The sequence below is a fragment of the Lepidochelys kempii genome, chromosome 24 (genome assembly GCF_965140265.1).
Source record: "Lepidochelys kempii isolate rLepKem1 chromosome 24, rLepKem1.hap2, whole genome shotgun sequence".
NCBI classification, from domain to species: domain Eukaryota; kingdom Metazoa; phylum Chordata; order Testudines; family Cheloniidae; genus Lepidochelys; species Lepidochelys kempii.
Window position 1 is genome coordinate 14,331,657 of NC_133279.1, and position 17,303 is coordinate 14,348,959.

Sequence of the window (17,303 nt, forward strand, 5' to 3'; positions counted from 1 at the left end):
CTCGCCTCATCTGCCAGCATCACATAGGGTGCAGAGGGTGAGATGGGGGAGGCTGCAGCATGGGGAATATCCCCCGCCCCAGCCACGCTGGCTCAGACCAAAAGGTCCATCTAGCCTGGTATCCTGTCTCTGGCAGTGAGGATGGTACAAGGCACCGGCTAACCTGGGGGAATTTTGTATCACTGCGCACGCAGCAATTAACGTTTTTTGCACAGAATTTCCTTTTCCTCCACAGAAATGGGCTGCAGAGCTGCTGGCCGCCACTAGGGGCCGCTGGGCCCCGCAGGGAGGTGGGGGAAGAGGGTGGGGGAGGAAGCTGGAGGGTTGCCCGCAGCTGCAGTTCGCAGCAGCCCCTGAAGGAAGGAGGCTGCAGGCAGGACCCTCCATACAAGCCCGGGTCCCAGCATCAGGCTCTCTGGATCTAGGGCAGGGGTTCTCAAACTGGGGGTCGGGACCCCTCAGGGGGTCCTGAGGTTATTACATGGGTGGGGGTTATGAGCTGTCAACCTCCACCCCAAACCCTGCTTTGCCTCCAGCATTTATAATGGTGTTAAATATATAAAAAAAGGTTTTTAATTCATAAGGGGGGGAGGGGTCATACTCAGAGGTTTGCTATGTGAAAGGGGTCACTGGTAAAAAAGTTTGAGAGCCACTGATCGTGGATCTCTGGATCTAATTCCAGAAAACAGAACACCCTTGCCCCACTCACTGCCCCGCCCCATCCCCGAGGCCCCCCAGACCCTGCATCCCTTGCTCGCCCCCACCCTCTCTCACATGCTCATTTGTACTGCAAGACCCAAACAGTCATTTGTTGTTTTGACAGATGTATTATGCCAAGTTCAGGTTTTATTTGTTACAGGATGCTAGACCTGGCCACGAAATAGTCAAAAAGGGCAATTTAAAAAAAAGGAAATTTCACGAAGTTTTTCATGATTCTTTCCCGCCTCTCTTCCCATTTTTCATAACCGGCTCCATGTGTTTTGTTCACTCAAGTTATCATAATTTTGTGTGTGGAATGAGGACCACACAGTATCACAGCTGCAATGGGTCGATTAAAGGCCCACTCCTGAAGCCCAAATACAAATCCACAGAGCACAGACACAGAAATGCACACCTGTCCAGATACCTATATAAATAAATCTGTAGAAACTGACTCCCACACCTACATGCAGATACACACGTGTATTCATGGGTACACATCTAGTATGGACTAACACATATACTTCCACATTACAGTATTTAATATTACAATTGTTGTTTCGTGCCTAGAGACCCCAGCTAAGATCAGGGCTCTAGGGTGGTAGGTGCTGGACACACACGTAAATAGAGAGAGTCTGCAACAAAGAGTTTATAATGTAGCTCGACAAAGGTGGGGAGAAAGGTATGATGCATTGGCTCTTCTGCAATTACTAGTCAACAACATTCACTTTTAAAAAAATAATACATTTCTTTTAGAGTAACCTCTTTTAAACACTTGTTAAGAAATTAATACACACATTTTATGTCAATTTTTTTGTGCACAAGCCGGCAAAAGGAATAACAGTCAAAGAGTTAGGCTGCAAGTTTTATTCACACAGGTATACACACATGCAGCAATACGCACACCTCCCTACACAAAGACACACAGTCTCTTACACACATACAATGCATGCATGCACACACTTGTCTGCACAGAGACACTTTTCACAGACACTTTTCCATGGGCTGCCTAAATCACCCAGCCGGGAAGGGAGGAGGGCGGGTTGGAGGGGAAAAAATGGCGGGGAGGGGGGAGAGGAGAGGAGAGAGGATGGGGAGGGAAAGAGGCCAAGGATGAAAGCAGGGTGGGGGTGAGAGGGGGCAATGAAGGAAAGAGGAGGGTATGTGCGATGGATGGGGATGCAGGGTGAGGCAGAAGGCTACAGGTGCATGAGGATGTGGGGGGCACAGGCTGTATATGGACATATTGGGAGTGCAGCAGTGTATGGAGGTGAATGGGGTGCAGAGCTGTGGGGGGTGAGGGACATGGGGGTGGTGGCTCGGGGAGGTGGAGAGGATGGGTGGGAGACCGCTGTAAGGGGTACAGGGCTGGGATGGGTAGGTGGGGAGGCAGGACAGGATGGGACGGGGAGGGATGGGAATGCGGTGGGTGGACAGGGAGGGATGGGGGTGCAAGGGGACGGGGGGGGTGCAGTGATGGGGGTGAAGCCCCATTCCAGCACTCAGAGAGGGGGATACACGTACCTCGAACTCCTGGGTGCCGGCGATGGGGCGACAGATTGCCCGTGGTTCGCCGCAGGAGCCGGTGCCCGAACGCAAGCCCAGCCACGCGAGGAGCATGAGGAGAGAGGGGCGGGCCACGACTCCTCATCAGCCGTCTGCCGAGCGCTCAGGAGTCATGCGAGCTCTGCCCCTGCCCTGACCCAGCCAATGGGAGCCGCGCCTGCGGGCAGGGAACAGGGCAGCGTGCGGACGCCCCTGGCCACCCCTAAGGCTAGGAGCCGGGCATGCCTGACCCAACCCCTCTGCCTAGTGCGGCCGCACCACCAACCGGACAGTCAACGGCCCGGTCAGCAGTGAGCTTTCCCCTGGGGTTCTGGAGCCGGGGCTGCGGCCAGGATCTCTGGGGTCGCTGGGCAGTGGGATCTCTGCCCCGACTTTGTTTCCCTTTCAGGGCTTATCACAGCCAAGTCACCCGTCACCACTTGGTTGGGGCGGGGGAGGGGGAAACGTGACCCTGAGTCGCCTCTTCCCATTCCATCTCAGGATGAACCTCCAGCACCTGACCCTCACCTGGCAGAAGGAGGGGGGCCTGACCCCTCCTTTTCCCTCAGTTCCTGGCCCAGGGTCCTGAGCTGCTCACACCTCTAAGTAGCGGGACTGGATCTTTCTCCCAGCCATGAGGGGGGCATTCAGGACACTTTCCTGGGCTGCTCCCTATGCAAGTCCATAAGTTCGGGGCATGGCCTCATTAGTCCAGTTAGCTTAGCTGTAGGTTCCCCTTAGCAGGGGGGAAACATACTCATTTCCTGTGACTGGCAGGGTGCCAGTCCCTGCCTTCCGGCAGGCAAACAGTGGGTTCCTGCCTCTTCGCCAGTCAGCCCCTGACTGAGGGGGGCTCCCTTCTTTTCTTCCTCCTCCAGGCCTGGCATTGGCTGCAGGTATGATGTGGGGGGGGCTAGCTGAACCCACAGGTTTTCTTTAACCCCTGATGTGCCAGACGGCAGTCTCTCTGCTCCTTCACAATTACACCCACGAAAACAAAAGTGCCTGGAACAATAGCAAATTCAGAGGACTAACCGTCTTAACACCACGGATGCAGGAACTGAGTCCAGTCACTTTAGCTGTTCGTGTGTTCCAGGCATTGATACTGTGGCATCCGCGATGTCGCAAATGAAGTCGGGCCTTCGGAAGAACAGAAAGTGACAGACAGGCTGAGGAAGAAAAATGCTGCCGGAGAACACATCAGAATTTGATTTTAGGAATCTACAGATGCATATTTTGACCTGGGATGCTGCTAATTTCTCTTGCTGCTGTCGTCGTGTTGGTCCCAGGATCGTAGAGAGACAAGCAGGCTGAGGGAATAGCTTTTATGGAACCGACTTTTCCTGGTGACAGGGACATGCTTTGGAGCTTCCCAGAGCTCTTCTTCAGGGTCACTGTTTAGGGGATTCCCCCACACCAGGAACGGGGTTTCTTGCCACCTGCTTTGGAACTTTAGGTGGCTTAATGCTCTGCTCCCATGGCTCAGAGCCCTGACACCAGTACCCCGCCCACAAGCATAAAGGTTTCACCCTGGCTCCAGACAGCTTGGCTGCCCCTTGTAGGATGACCTCAACTGGCCTTCCAGTCCGGTGTGTCTCCGAATCCTTCCACTGTGAGTTCCCAGCCAGTCGGACTTTTCCCCTTGGTTCGTCACCCCCGGAGGGGTGGAATCAGCCCCCTGCTATCACTTCACTCTGGCCCATACAGTTTGCACCCCAGATCCACCCGGGGTTAAAAATAAACAAAAGTCTATTTAATAAAGAGAAACTCACAGATTCAAAGTAAGGCACAGCTCCCGTAGGAGGAGAGGTTCAAGAGACTAGGACTGTTCAGCCTGGAAAAGAGACGCCTAAGGGGGGGATCTGATCGAGGTCTACAAAGCATGACGGGTGCGGAGAAAGTGAATATGGATGTGTTATTTACTCCTTCCCATAGCACAAGAACTAGGGGTCACCCAATGAAATTAATGAGCAGCAGGTTTAAAACAAACAGAAGGAAGTATTTGTTCACACAACGCACAGTCAACCTGTGGAACTTGTCGCCAGGGGTGGGGATGCTGTGAAGGCCAAAACTATAACTGGGTTCAAAAAAGAACTAGATAAGTTCCTGGAGGATAGGTCCATCAATAGCTATTCAGGTGAGGGGTAGGGTCATGCCAGTGGGGGGTGGGGTCATGTTGGCATGGGCAGGGTCATGTTGGCATGGGGGGCTGTCAAGGTTCCTTCCCCACTCTGAACTCTAGGGTACAGATGTGGGGACCTGCATGAAAGACCCCCTAAGCTTATTCTTACCAGCTTAGGTTAAAAACTTCCCCAAGGTACAAACTTTGCCTTGGCCTTGAACCGTATGCTGCCACCACCAAGCGTTTTAAACAAAGAACAGGGAAAGAGACCACTTGGAGACGTCTTCCCACAAAATATCCTCCCCTCCCCCCAAGCCCTACACTTCCTTTCCTGGGGAAGGCTTGATAATAATCCTCACCAATTGGTACAGGTGAACACAGACCCAAACCCTTGGATCTTAAGAACAATGAAAACTTAATTAGGTTCTTAAAAGAAGAATTGTAATTAAAGAAAAGGTAAAAGAATTACCTCTGTAAAATTAGGATGGTAAATACCTTACAGGGTAATCAGATTCAAAACAGAAAGAATCCCTCTAGGCAGAACCTTAAGTTACAAAAAGACACAAAAACAGGAATATACATTCCCTCCAGCACAGCTTATTTTACCAGCCATTAAACAAAAGGAAATCTAACGTATGTTCCAGCTAGATTACTTACTAACTTTACAGGAGTTGTAAGGCTGCATTCCTGATCTGTTCCTGGCAAAAGCATCCCACAGACAGACCGAACCCTTTGTTTTCCCCCCGTCCAGATTTTAAAGTATCTTGTCCCCTTATTGGTCATTTTGGTCAGGTGCCAGCAAGTTTACCTTAGCTTCTTAATCTTTTACAGGTGAAAGGGTTTTGCCTCTGGCCAGGAGGGATTTTATAGAACTGTATAAAGAAAGGTGGTTACCCTTCCCTTTATATTTATGACGGGGGTCATGCCAATAGGAGCAGGAGTGGGGTCATTAAGGTGAGAGTTGGATCATGCCTATGAGGGGCAGGGCCACACTGGCAGGGTCAGGGGTCATTCAGGTGGCGATAGGAGACATACTGGTGTGGGCAGGGTTAGTCAGATGAGGGAGCAGGGTCACACCAGCAGTGGATAGGTTCACGCCAGTGGGGGTGTGGCCACGCCGGCAGTGGGCAAGCTCACGCTGTTCCTGGAAGTACCAGAGTAGCCCATATTCCGGGAGTGGGTCAGTGGCGCCCTTCCTGGGGGGCTGTAAATTCAAGCAACTGGTGCTACAGGTGGTAGCTCAGCTGGAAGAAGCTGAGTGGTAAAAGCTCGGTGGTGGGGAAGGAGCCTGCATGGCCTGGCCTGTATTTAAGGTGACAAAAGATTCATGGGGAGGGGTCCACCCCAAAATGGAGTTGGAAAGACTTTGGCCTCTTGAAGCTGCCTAAGACCGCCAAGCAGGTGCTGGTCAGCTTGTTGCACATGGACGGGAATGTCTGTCAGGTTTTGATGGTTTCTCCGTAAGCTTTTACCCAAAGGAGAAGTGGCTCTTGCTGTGCGAAGGCTGGGCAGAGACGTTTGGTGCTGGAGCTTCTGGAGAAGGGGTGACCACGGGCGCAGCAGGTGGGTTGGGGAACAGGGAAGACACACTGAGGTGCAGCGGGATGGCAAAGCTAAGGCCTCTGGTCGGGAGGGAGACACCAGTCTCTACCCAAGCAAGGTGGCAGCTGGGAGCTGGAAATCTTTAAGCAGGTGCCCTTAGGCAAGATCAGGGGCAAAATGCCAATCTCATGGTGTGCCTGGTGATGGGGCCTGGGCAGGAGACCCTTGGACAATGGGCTAGAATGGTTCCAGAACCAGACAAATGCAGGGCAAGGGGTGTGGGGAATAGCCCTCAGCCGGTGGGTAGCCACGGGACGATGGAGTTAAGTCATCCCAGTCGCTCTCTGTACTGGGATGTTGTCAAGTGCAGAAGGTGGGGGACAGCAAGGATTCTAAAAATTAATACCGGCAGAACTAAAATTCATTTGCAAATTTAACACCATTAATTTGGGCTTGAACAGGGACTGGGAGTGACTGGCTCACTACAAAAGCAGCTTTGCCTCTCCTGGAATTGACACCTCCTCATCGATTATTGGGAGTGGACTACATCCACCCTGATTGAATTGGCCCTGTTAACACTGGTTCTACACTTGTAAGGTAACTCCCTTCTCTTCATGTGTCAGTATAAAAATACCTGCATTTGTAATGTTCACTCCATGCATCTGAAGAAGTGGGTTTTTACCCACAAAATCTTATGCCCAAATAAATCTGTTCGTCTTTAAGGTGCCACTGGACTCCTTGTTACAATCCCAACTGTACATATAAAACAATGGGGTCTAAATTAGCTGTCACCACTCAAGAAAGAGATCTTGGCGTCATTGTGGACGGTTCTCTGAAAACATCCACTCAATGTACGGTTGCCATGTGTGCGGTTTTCAACTGCAACGCGTGGTCAAAAAGGGACCCTGGTGGCTCTGCTCAGTACTGCTGACCGGGCCGTTAAAAGTCCGGTTGGCGTGGGGCGGGCACCACAGCCCCCTGCCCCAGTCCTGAGCCCCCTCCTGTACCCCAAACCCCTCATCCCTGCCCGCACCCCAAAGCCCGCACCCCCAACTTGAGCCCTCACCCCTCCCACACTTCAACCCTCTGCCTCAGCCCAGTGAAAATGAGCGAGTCAGTGAAGGTGGGGGAGAGCGAGCGATGGAGGGAGGGGGGATGGAGTGAGCAGGGGGTGGGCAGGGGTGGGGCCTCAGGAAAGGGGTGGGGAAGCGGCGGGGCAATGGTGTTCGGTTTTGTGAGATCGGAAAGTTGGCAACCCTAGCTCAACGTGCAGCATCAGTCAAAAAAGCGAACAGAATGCTAGGAACCATTAGGAACGGGAGAGATAAGACGACAGAAAATATCTTAATGCCCCTGAATAAATCCATGGTACGCCCACATATTGAACACTGCCTGCAGATGTGGTTGCCCCATCTCAAAAAAGATTTATTGGAATTGGAAACGTTTTAGAAAAGGGCAATAAAAATGATGAAGGGTACGGAACGGCTGCCGTATGAGGGGAGATTAAGAAGATTGGGACTGTTCAACTTGGAGAAGAGACGATTAAGGGGGGATCTGATACAGGTCTATAAAAATAAAATCATGACTGGTGTGGAGAAAGTAAATAGAGAAGTGTCATTGACCCCTCATAACCAGAGGCGGCGAGTAGAAGCGGCCAGGGGAAGCTAAGCCTCCCCAGACAGCGGGCCCACCACCTTTGGAGACCACAGCTGCTGAAAGAGTGGGTGCCCCGCCCCGAGGCCCCGCTCCTGCTTGTCCGAGGCCCCACCTTCCCTCTGTCTCTTTCTGCCCCACTCCACTGGCATGGGGGTCTTGAGGGAGGGGTGAAGAGGGGTGCGCGGGCAGTGAGCAACCGGCCGGCTGGTCAGCCGGTGGGCGGGCAGGGAGGGAGGCCGGGGGAGGGGGTGAAGAGATGCGCGCATGCGAGTGGTGAGCTGGCTGGGGGCGGGAGGTGTGTGTCTGGGTGAAGAGGCACGAGCAGTGTGGGGGGGGGGTAGGCAGGGGCGGAGCATTGGAAGGCCTTTCAGAGATGGCGACTGAGCAGGGGTAGGCCTCGGAGCGGAGTCACGGCCCGGGTGCACCCAGCCTCCCCAGATGGAGGAGTCACGTGCTGCCCATGCTCATAACACAAGAACTAGGGGCCACCAAATGAAATTAATAGGGAGCAGGTTTACAACAAACAAAAGGAAGTATTTCTTCACACAATGCACCGTCAACCTGTGGAACTCCTTGCCAGAGGATGTTGTGAAGGCCAAGACCATAACAGGGTTCAGAAAAGAACTAAATAAGTTCCTGGAGGATAGGTCCATCAATGGCTATTAGCCAGGATGGGCAGGGATGGTGTCCCTAGCCTGTGTTTGCCAGAAGGTCAGATCGGGGACCTGTCGTGCCTGGTGCTGCACAGACACAGTATCCAGAAGAACTTACAATCAAAATAGACAAAGGACAGGAAGAGAAACTAAGAAGGAAAGGTCCAAGGTCACGCAAGAGAGCTGAGTCTAAAACCTATGTCTCCTGACTCCCAGCCCAGTGTTTTAGCCCCAAGACCACATTGCCTTTAACCTTTACCTGCTACTATGTATTCCATTTCCCTCCCCTTGTCTCTCCCCATAGGGGGTCAGTCACACACTCACTTGTTCTTTAATTCTTTTTTCCTCTTCTTCATTCATCTGGGTTATAATTCTTTATATAGGGGGTCAGCATTTGAACTGACCTTTCCTGTCAGTCCGAGGGCATCGTCTCCTCCCATCGGGTTGTACTCCCGGCTTCTCTGGAACAAAGACTACATGCACTGGGCTGACATATGATACTGCCAGGCCTTGATTACTCCTGGGATTTGGCCATGAGGGATCCTGGCTCTTCCTTTACGCAGATTGTGACGTTCCTCTGGTGTTATCTGGACCGGTGATCTGCTAGGTCACTTCAATCCTCGACACTGCAAGCCAGCCTTACCTTGCTCTGCTTTGAGAACCCCCACTCCTGGGCTGTTCACACACAGCCTCTGGCATGTAAGCTGCTCCCAGCTACGTGACTGGGCACTTTTGGCCAGCCGCTGCTTGGATTGTGCACACGAATGACACTAGCCAGTATCTCCGGTCCTAGATACAATCCTAGGAACCTCCGTCTTGCAGTGTCCAGTTATACCTGCTGGATGCTGCAAGCTTATACGAATTCATCAATTTAACAAAGAAATTGATATGTACCAGGCTTGTTATCCCAAGAGGAGTCTCTGACTCGCTTCAAACCAAATGCACTGCTTCAGGTAGAATAAAACAAACAAATTTATTAGCTACAAAAGAGATTTTAAGTGATTATAAGTCAAAGTACAAGTCAGATTTGGTCAAATGAAATAAAAGCAAAACGCATTCTAAGCTGATCTTAACACTTTCAATGCCCTTACAAACTTAGATGCTTCTCACCACAGGCTGGCTGGTTGCCCTTCAGCCAGGCTCTCCCCTTTGATCAGCGCTTCAGTTGTTTGGTGGTGATGTCTGTAGATGGAGGAGGAAGAGCATGGCAAACTCTCTGCCTTTTATCATGTTCTTTCTTCCCTATTGGCTTTGCTCCCCCTTTTCAGAGTCAGGTGAGCATTACCTCATCGCAGTCCCCAACTGACCAAAGGAAGGGAGGTGACTCACTGGAGAGTCCAACAGATCCTTTGTTGCTGCCTAGGCCAGTGTCCTTTGTTCCTGTGAGGCTGGGCTGGGTTTGTCCCATCCATGCCCTGATGAGATGTGAACTGCTCCTCTGCTTTTGGAGAGTTTTAAGCCATGAGGACACATTTGCAGCCTCATAACAATATACATGAAATTACAACCTATAACATTACTATAACAACAATGCTCAGTGCATCATGAGCCTTCTGAAGACACCCGACATGACAAACTTTGCATTGGATACCACACAATCATATTATAAGGATGAACATGGGGGTACAGGGTGTTCCCTCAAGGAACAGAATGTCACACAGATGCCAAGACCTGCTTGACTGTGGTCTTTGGCTATTCCAGTCCTACCCTCTTTGGATTAATGGAAGCCAAGCTGGAATTCTCTCCTGGCTATCATGCAATTTCTGGTAAATCTTTGGTACCCAAAGGTCATATACTCTGCCTGATTAATTACACCTCTGTGCTTGGACTCCCAATCAGTAACTCATCTCCATCTGCAAGGAGCATGGGAAGAGCAGATGAGCTGACCTGGCTTGGAGAGCACTGGGTTCTGTAGAAATGCTCTTAACGTCTTCCCTGTAGAGCTGGTCCGCTGATAGCTGCGCTTGTTTGGCTATTCCCACAACCTGGAGCCTGAGGCCCTTGTGGTTTGCTAGTTTCACTTGGTTGAGAACAGCTTTGTGCTTAGCAGTCAACTCTTCTAAGTGTTCTGAAATCCATTTGGTTGCCCAGATTGCTTTGAAATTTTGTACGCCTCAAGGGGACACCGGGTAGGGTTAGTGACCCAAATCTGGGGTCATTTGAACAAGGAGTTCCTGAAATCCAGCCCCGCCAAATAAAACAGATTTTCTTATGGTTGGCTGATTCTACCATTTTTTTTTTTTTGCACAGACCTAGGATCAAACCAGTGTGGTCACATGGTCTGACATTATCCCCATTAATGCATAGCACCTGCTGCCCCTTTAGGGGAAAAACAGGTAAAATGGTATTAGAAAAAGCATTTGACTCTCTAGACAGGGCCGTGCTAACACTCACATGCCAAATGGATTGCACTGGACGTGTGTCTGTTACTCTCGGTCAATGGTGTGGAGAGGATGCTTATAAAATCTGCAGACACCAAGCTGGGAGGGGTTGCAAGTGTTTGGAGGACAGGATTGCTAAACATGCCCAGGGTTTTCACCTTTCCCCACAGGTCAGGTTTTCTAAACCTTTGATCATTTTTGTTGTTCTCCTTTGGTCTCTGGCGAGTTTGTCCATACCAGTCATACAGTGCAGCACCGAGAACTGGACCCAATACCCCAGCTGGGATCTCAACAGTGCCAAACAGAGCGGGACCGTTACCTCCTGTGTCTTACATACAATCCTCCTGATAATACACCCTAGAAAGATACTAGCCCTTTCTGCAACTGCGTTGCCTTCAGTTTGTGATTCACTATCACCCCCAGACCCTTTTCAGCAGTGTGACCGCTGGGCCGGTCAGTCCCAGTTTTGTTGTTGTGCATCTGATTTTCCCTTCCGAAGTTCAGTACTTTGCACTTGTCTTTCTGGAATTTCATCTTGTGGATTTCAGATGAATTCTCCAATTTGTCAGGGTCGTTTTGATTTTTTTAAAAGTAATTTTCCATGAGAAATTTTGGAATGTTTCATAGGAAATTTTGTTTTTTTACTTTTGTGGGAAATGTATTGCAGTAAAATTTTTGGAATATTTGTTTTGCAGAAATTAAAACAAATTCCATGGGACATGTTAGATGTTTTTAATGGGAAATATTGAATTTTTTGGGGGGGACTGTTTCCAGCATGAAATTTAAAAATTTTTGTTTCACAGGAAATTTCAATTTTTTTCATGACAATTTGACTTTCCTGTGGGGCAAAATCCCGGGGTTTATAGATTAATTAGAAATAAGAGTTGCCACATAGGGTTCAACCAAGGGTCCATCTAGCTCGATATCCTTACTCCATCAGAGGCCCATACCACAGCTTCAGGGGCAGAACACAGCATAGGGCAATTTTGGAGTGAGCCATCCCTCCTTCCCTCCCCGTTTCTGGTAGTCAGAGGTTTAGGGTTGCATCCCTGGCCATCTCGGCTAATAGCCAAAGAACTTACCCAGGTCTTTTTTGAGCTCAGCTACACGAGCTGCAACCACAGTGGCAAGGAGTTCCACCCGTTAACAGACTCATTAACTGCACTTTTATCCCGCAGGGTGCCCCAACTTGCTCGATGTTTGGACTCCCCCCACCTCAGCAGCTCAGGGGCTGCACCCAGCCCTCATTACCCTTGCAGCCACCTGACCTCATCAGCCCTGAGGGGGAGGAGGGGCGGTGCCCCACACCGAGCCCCTGCCCTGGGGTAGCACACGGTGCGCACGGACGTTTGCACACACTCCCTGCGGCCGCTCGGGGTGGCTGCGCGCATGCGCCGGCGGCGGAGACTACATTTCCCGTGGTGCCTCCTGCAGGCGGGGGGGGGTTTGAGCGAAGCTGTTGTGCGCATGCGCAGAGGTGGCTCTTCCGGAGCGGGGCTGCGCGTGCGCGGGTAGATCTGCTGGCAGCGCGGCGGCTGGCGGCGCCGGTGGGGCAGCATGAGGCCGGGTGAGCGCGGGCGGCCCACGTGGGCGGCCGTGGGGGTCTCGGTGTCCCCGCAGAGGGGGCCGGTAGGGGGGCCCGTGAAGGGTGGTGGTCAGTGGGGGGGGGAATCACGTGGCGGGGGGGGGGTTTGAGGGGTCACTGTCCCTGGGAGCTGGGGGTTGGGGGATGTTTGGGGGGTACCGCGGGGATCGTGTCTCCGAGGGGGAGGGGAGCGGCCGGGGGGGCGCTGGAGAGATGCCGGGAGGCAGGGCGGCTGTGGAGTGGCAGGTGCGTGGGATGGGGTCAGTGGGGTGGGAGCCCCGTGTCCTTGGGGGGGGGCGTACCCCTGGGAAGGGCGGTGATGGGGGGGAGCAATGGTGGGGAGCGGTGTTTGGCTGCAGGCCGATCTCTGTCCCCCCTCCCCCCCCGGTTTTGGAGGTGTGGGGGGGTGCTGGCGGGGGGGCCGTATTGGGGTGCTGTCTGTAACTCTCTCTCCTGGTTACAGGTTTCAGCCCCCGCGGGGGGCGCGGAGGAGGCCGAGGGGGCTTCCGGGGAGGCCGAGGTAAGTGCCCCGTGTGCCCTAGTGGCATCACTTAAGTAGGGGGGAGCTTTGTGGTCAGGGAGGAGTGCCTGACTGGGGAACATTGGCTCAGGGTGGACACTGACTGCACGGACAGAGTGCATCCTACCCCAGCTCCATCGGGGTGCCCTGGCCAAACCCCTGCCTGAGTCATTTCCCCCCTTGCGATCTCAGGGGGATGCTGGTCCCCTTCACATCCCGTCCCAAAGAGTGCAGATGCTGGGCCCTTCCCCTTTCCGCGCAGGGTGGGGGCGCTGGTGCAGGGGGACATTCCTGTTACTCCATCTCCTCTCTCCCTTGTAGGTGGTGGGTTTAAATCTCCTGGCGGAAGCAATGGAGGCTTCCGAGGAGGAAGAGGAGGAGGCGGTGGTTTCCGAGGAAGAGGCGGGCCAGGCTGGGGCGGCCGTGGAGGTGGAAGTGGAGGTGGAAGTCGGGGCGGCCGAGGAGGGTTTAAAGGAGGCAAGAAGGTGACGGTGGAACCCCATAGGCATGAAGGTAACCAGCCAGGCAGTGGGTGCTGGAGTGGCATGGGACGCAGCAGTTTTGCCTCCCCGGAGCAGTGGGGGCTGTGTGGCCAAGGTGGTCTGTCCAAACGGGAGCGGGGTGGCACTGGGGTTCTTGACCAGATGCTGGGTCGTGCTTGATTGGGGCACAGCTGGGGCTGAGCACTGTCCAGCGTTTCCGATATTACTATTGGGAGGTTGTACAGCTGATCCATGGCTTGGCTGCCCAGCTGAGATCCCCTCATGATTCTCAGGAGTGTTCGACTACTTCCCGTAGCTGGACATGTTCCCCCAGCTCAGGGAGGGGGCTCCCCCTGCTCTGATGGCTTCCCATCTTTTTCTCCCCACCCCAGGTGTCTTCATCTGCAGGGGGAAGGAAGATGCGCTCGTGACGAAGAATCTGGTGCCAGGCGAGTCTGTGTACGGGGAGAAGAGGATCTCAGTGGAGGTAGGTGGCCTTGCTGGGCGGTGGTTGGGAGAGGTTCAGGGAAGCACTGGCTACGCCAGGACTTGGGGGTGGGATGGTTCCAGCCTGCCTGGGCAGCTCCAGTGTGACGGGAGCTGGTGCTGTCATAGGAGGGAGGGCGTTGGGGGGTGGGGGAGGATGCAGCTATTGAGCATGCTTACAGCCAGCTGGAAGCCCCCCAGCTCCGCTCTGACCCCACTGCTCTCTCTGCAGGACGGTGAGCTGAAGGTGGAGTACCGCGCCTGGAACCCCTTCCGCTCCAAGCTGGCGGCGGCCATCCTGGGCGGCATCGATCAAATCCACATCAAGCCGGGAGCCAAGGTCCTGTACCTGGGAGCTGCCTCTGGGACCACGGTCTCGCACGTCTCTGACATTGTGGGGCCGGTAAGGAGCCTTTCCCTCCGGAGCCACTGCTGGGCCCGGGTCTGTAACGGGGCAGGGAGGAGGACATCTAGAGGGTCTGACTCAGCTGTGCTGAAAGAGGACAGTGCCTGGTTGCCTTGCAGTGGCGGCGTGGGGTGGCAGGGAGAATGGGAAGAGAGGCTGCTCTGCTCTTGCGGGAGATGGCTGACCTTGGCTCTTTGCTGCACGCAGGAAGGTCTGGTGTACGCCGTGGAGTTCTCCCATCGCTCGGGCCGTGACCTCATCAATGTGGCGAAGAAACGCACCAACATTATCCCCGTCATCGAGGACGCACGGCACCCGCACAAGTACCGCATGCTGATCGGTGAGGGCTGCGGGGCCCCGGGCTTCCCTGGCAGGGGGGCAGGCTACAGAATTAGGATCCCCCATCACACACAGGATCCATTAACTCCCCACCCCTGCTGATAGAAATGGCTTTCTCAGCAAGCGGGGGCTACAGAGTGAGATCCGTCCCATCATGCCCAGGGTCCTGTAACCCCCACAGAACGGCTTCCCCAGCTGTGGGGGGAGCTACCAAGAGAGGTTCTCTGCCATGCACAGAGGCTGGGCTGATGCTTCCCACTTGCACCGGGGGACAATGGGGTTCCCTCTCCCCAGCCGCTGTCTTGGGTGTCTTCTGAGCAGCAGGCTCATGCTTGGGCTGGATTGCGGTACATTGAGGGGATGGGCCTGGCTCCATCCCCTGGCTGGGGGGATAGCAGAGGCAGACATCTAAACCACCCTCTTCTCCCTGCAGGGATGGTGGATGTGATCTTTGCTGACGTGGCCCAGCCTGACCAGTCGCGTATTGTGGCCCTAAACGCTCACAACTTCCTGAAGAATGGAGGGCACTTTGTCATCTCCATCAAGGTAACGGCAATGGGGCCTGGCTGCTGCCCCTCCCAATGCCCTGGTGTGGGGCCCGTGGGCTGTCTAATATTTGGGCTCCGTGGGGAGCTTCCTGGTCACTTGTTGCTAGTTATTCCAGTAGTCCCCAAGGATCAGGGGGGTTTGGTGTGCAAGGTGCTGCACAAGCTCAGGGTAACTCCCCTGTGCTGCAGTCCCGTGCATTGGGACCTTTTGGGGCGTCCTGTAGGCCATCTCCTCTGGCCCATGCTGGATCCCCTGGGCTGCAGGCACCGTATGCAGGCGTTGTCTCTTGTGGAGGTCTGCTGGATCTCCTGGGCCAGAGCTGGTCCCTCCAAGCCCTTGACTGTAGGCTCCTCTGTGTCCCTGGAGGAGGGGGCTCAGCTGTGGGGCAGGTTCAGGGATGGCAGGAAGGTAACTTTTGGCATTGGGAGGGGATACTCAGTGACAGGATCGCTCACAGAGGAGGGGAAAGCTGCTTAGCTGCTCACTGCTTCCTTCTAGGCCAACTGCATCGACTCCACAGCTGCGCCCGAGGCCGTCTTCGCCTCCGAGGTGAAGAAGATGCAGCAGGAGAACATGAAACCCCAAGAGCAGCTGACGCTGGAGCCCTACGAGCGAGACCATGCTGTGGTGGTGGGGATTTACAGGTACAGCTGCGCGATGTGAGAGGTGGGGTTGGGGAGGAGAGAATGTCTGGGTTTGCCCAGCAGAGGGATTGGGGGTATCCATGTACCCCCTAATGGGAACGTGCATGCAGGTGTGGTGGGTAAAGGCTTGCCCTGTGAGGCTGGGAGGCATCTCTACTTGGAGGGTGGATCTAACCCTTGTCTTTCTCTTCCAGACCTGCCCCCAAACAGAAGAAGTAGTGTCTCCTTGAAGCTCCTTGTCACTGGGCCCCCAGGCCGGATCCCTTCGTCTGCTGGCATGGGGCCTGGGTGTGGGGTTGTCTCGCTGCCCACCCTCCCTCTCCCCTGGGACTCATTTCTATTCTGCTTTGTGGCTTTTTTTTCCAAGATGTATTTTTATTAAAATATGGGAAAATGGTAGTGGCAGGTTTGTGTGTGCTAGGCAGGCAGTTCACACGCATGAGTAGTGACCCTGTCTTCAGTGGCTTCCGCTTGGGCCATTTGCCCTACTCCCCCCCCCAACCCTGAGGGTGACTGTTGGGCTGGGGAAGCTCAGTGCCTGCTGGGGATGGGTTGGGGTTTGGCCTGGTGGGGAAGGGACTCCCCCCAGCCCTGGGGGGAGTGTCTCTGGAGGAAGACAGGGGCCTGTTCCTTGATGTTTCCAAAGCGGGGGAAGGAGTTTGTCAAGGTATCTGGAAAGGGTAGGGTTGCCAACCCTCCTGGTTTCACCGGGAGTCTCCAAGAATCAGGCTTGATCTTGGAGGCTACTGAAGCCAATTTGGAAGATTTTAGGCTGCTAAGAGTCTGGCTGCCCAGCTGGGCTGAGGCAGGCTCTCTGGCTCCATGCTGCTCCCGGAAGTGGTGACATGTCCCTACAAGCCCTAGGCCAGTGGTTTTCAAACTGTGGGTCTGGGTCGTGGAATGTAAGGCATTGGGTCTACAGCGGCTCTGGTCAGCACCACCGACCGGGCCATTAAAAGTCTTGTCGGTGGTGCTGCTGCCTGGCTAAGGCAGGCTAGTCCTTAGCTGTTCTGACATCGTGCTGCGCCCTGGAAGCGGCCAGCAGTGGGTCTGGCTTCTAGGCAGGGGGGCCACGGGGCTCTGTCTGCTACCCCCGCCCCAAGGACCAGCCAGTGGGAGCTGGGGGGAGGCAATGCCTATGGGCGAGAGCTACGTGGAGCCGCTTGTGTGCCTCTGCCTAGGTAGCAGCAGGTTTGTCTGCTTCTGAGGCGCAGTGCGATAGGCGGTGCTAGGACAAGCAGGAAGCCTGCTTTAGCATCCCACTGCACTGCTGACTGGGAGCCACCTGAGGTAAGCCTGTGCCCCCCGCCCGGAGCCCCTTCCTGCACTCCAAACCCCTCAGCCCCACCCCAAAGCCTGCACCTCCAGCTCAGAGCGGTGACCCCCTGCCCCGGCCCAGAGCTCCCTCCCAAACCCCTCATCCCCAACTCTGTTGGGTTGCAGGCATCAACAAATTTCTTCAATGGGGTTGCCAGAGAAAAAGTTTGAAAACCCTTGCTCTAGGTGCATGGGGGGTGAGGGGATCTCTGCACCCTGCCCCGAGTGCCCCATCAGCTCCCATGGGTCGGGAATGGGGAACTGGGGCCGCTGGGAGCTGTGGGGGCGGTGTCTGCAGGCGGGGGCAGAGCTGCCTGCACCTAGGCGCTGATGCTGGCTACGTTGATGCTTGCGGCAGCCGCCTGCAATAAGCACCT

At 54.3% G+C, this 17,303-nt stretch overlaps 2 protein-coding genes across 2 annotated transcripts in view; one reads left to right on the forward strand and one right to left on the reverse strand.

Moving 5' to 3' along the window:
- Nucleotides 1–12,157, reverse strand: part of LOC140902939 (uncharacterized) — a 53,466-nt gene extending 41,309 nt beyond the window's left edge. Inside the window, exon 1 of the mRNA XM_073323521.1 lies at nucleotides 11,907–12,157. Coding sequence (XP_073179622.1) covers nucleotides 11,907–12,157 — 251 coding nt within the window. The remainder of the gene's footprint in view (nucleotides 1–11,906) is intronic.
- FBL (fibrillarin) lies at nucleotides 12,081–16,008 on the forward strand. Its single transcript, XM_073322804.1, has 9 exons — nucleotides 12,081–12,165; nucleotides 12,647–12,703; nucleotides 13,025–13,216; nucleotides 13,578–13,672; nucleotides 13,904–14,074; nucleotides 14,285–14,417; nucleotides 14,850–14,962; nucleotides 15,464–15,609; nucleotides 15,804–16,008. Exons 1-9 carry the CDS (start codon nucleotides 12,156–12,158, stop codon nucleotides 15,826–15,828), a joined length of 942 nt encoding a protein of 313 aa, XP_073178905.1. The 5' UTR covers nucleotides 12,081–12,155; the 3' UTR covers nucleotides 15,829–16,008.
- The last annotated feature ends 1,295 nt before the right edge of the window (nucleotides 16,009–17,303 follow it).

Coding starts and splice junctions, on each gene's coding strand:
- FBL (XM_073322804.1), top strand. Junction 13,217..13,577: donor GGAACCCCATAGGCATGAAG/GTAACCAGCCAG, acceptor TCCCCACCCCAG/GTGTCTTCATCTGCAGGGGG. Junction 14,418..14,849: donor CAAGTACCGCATGCTGATCG/GTGAGGGCTGCG, acceptor TTCTCCCTGCAG/GGATGGTGGATGTGATCTTT.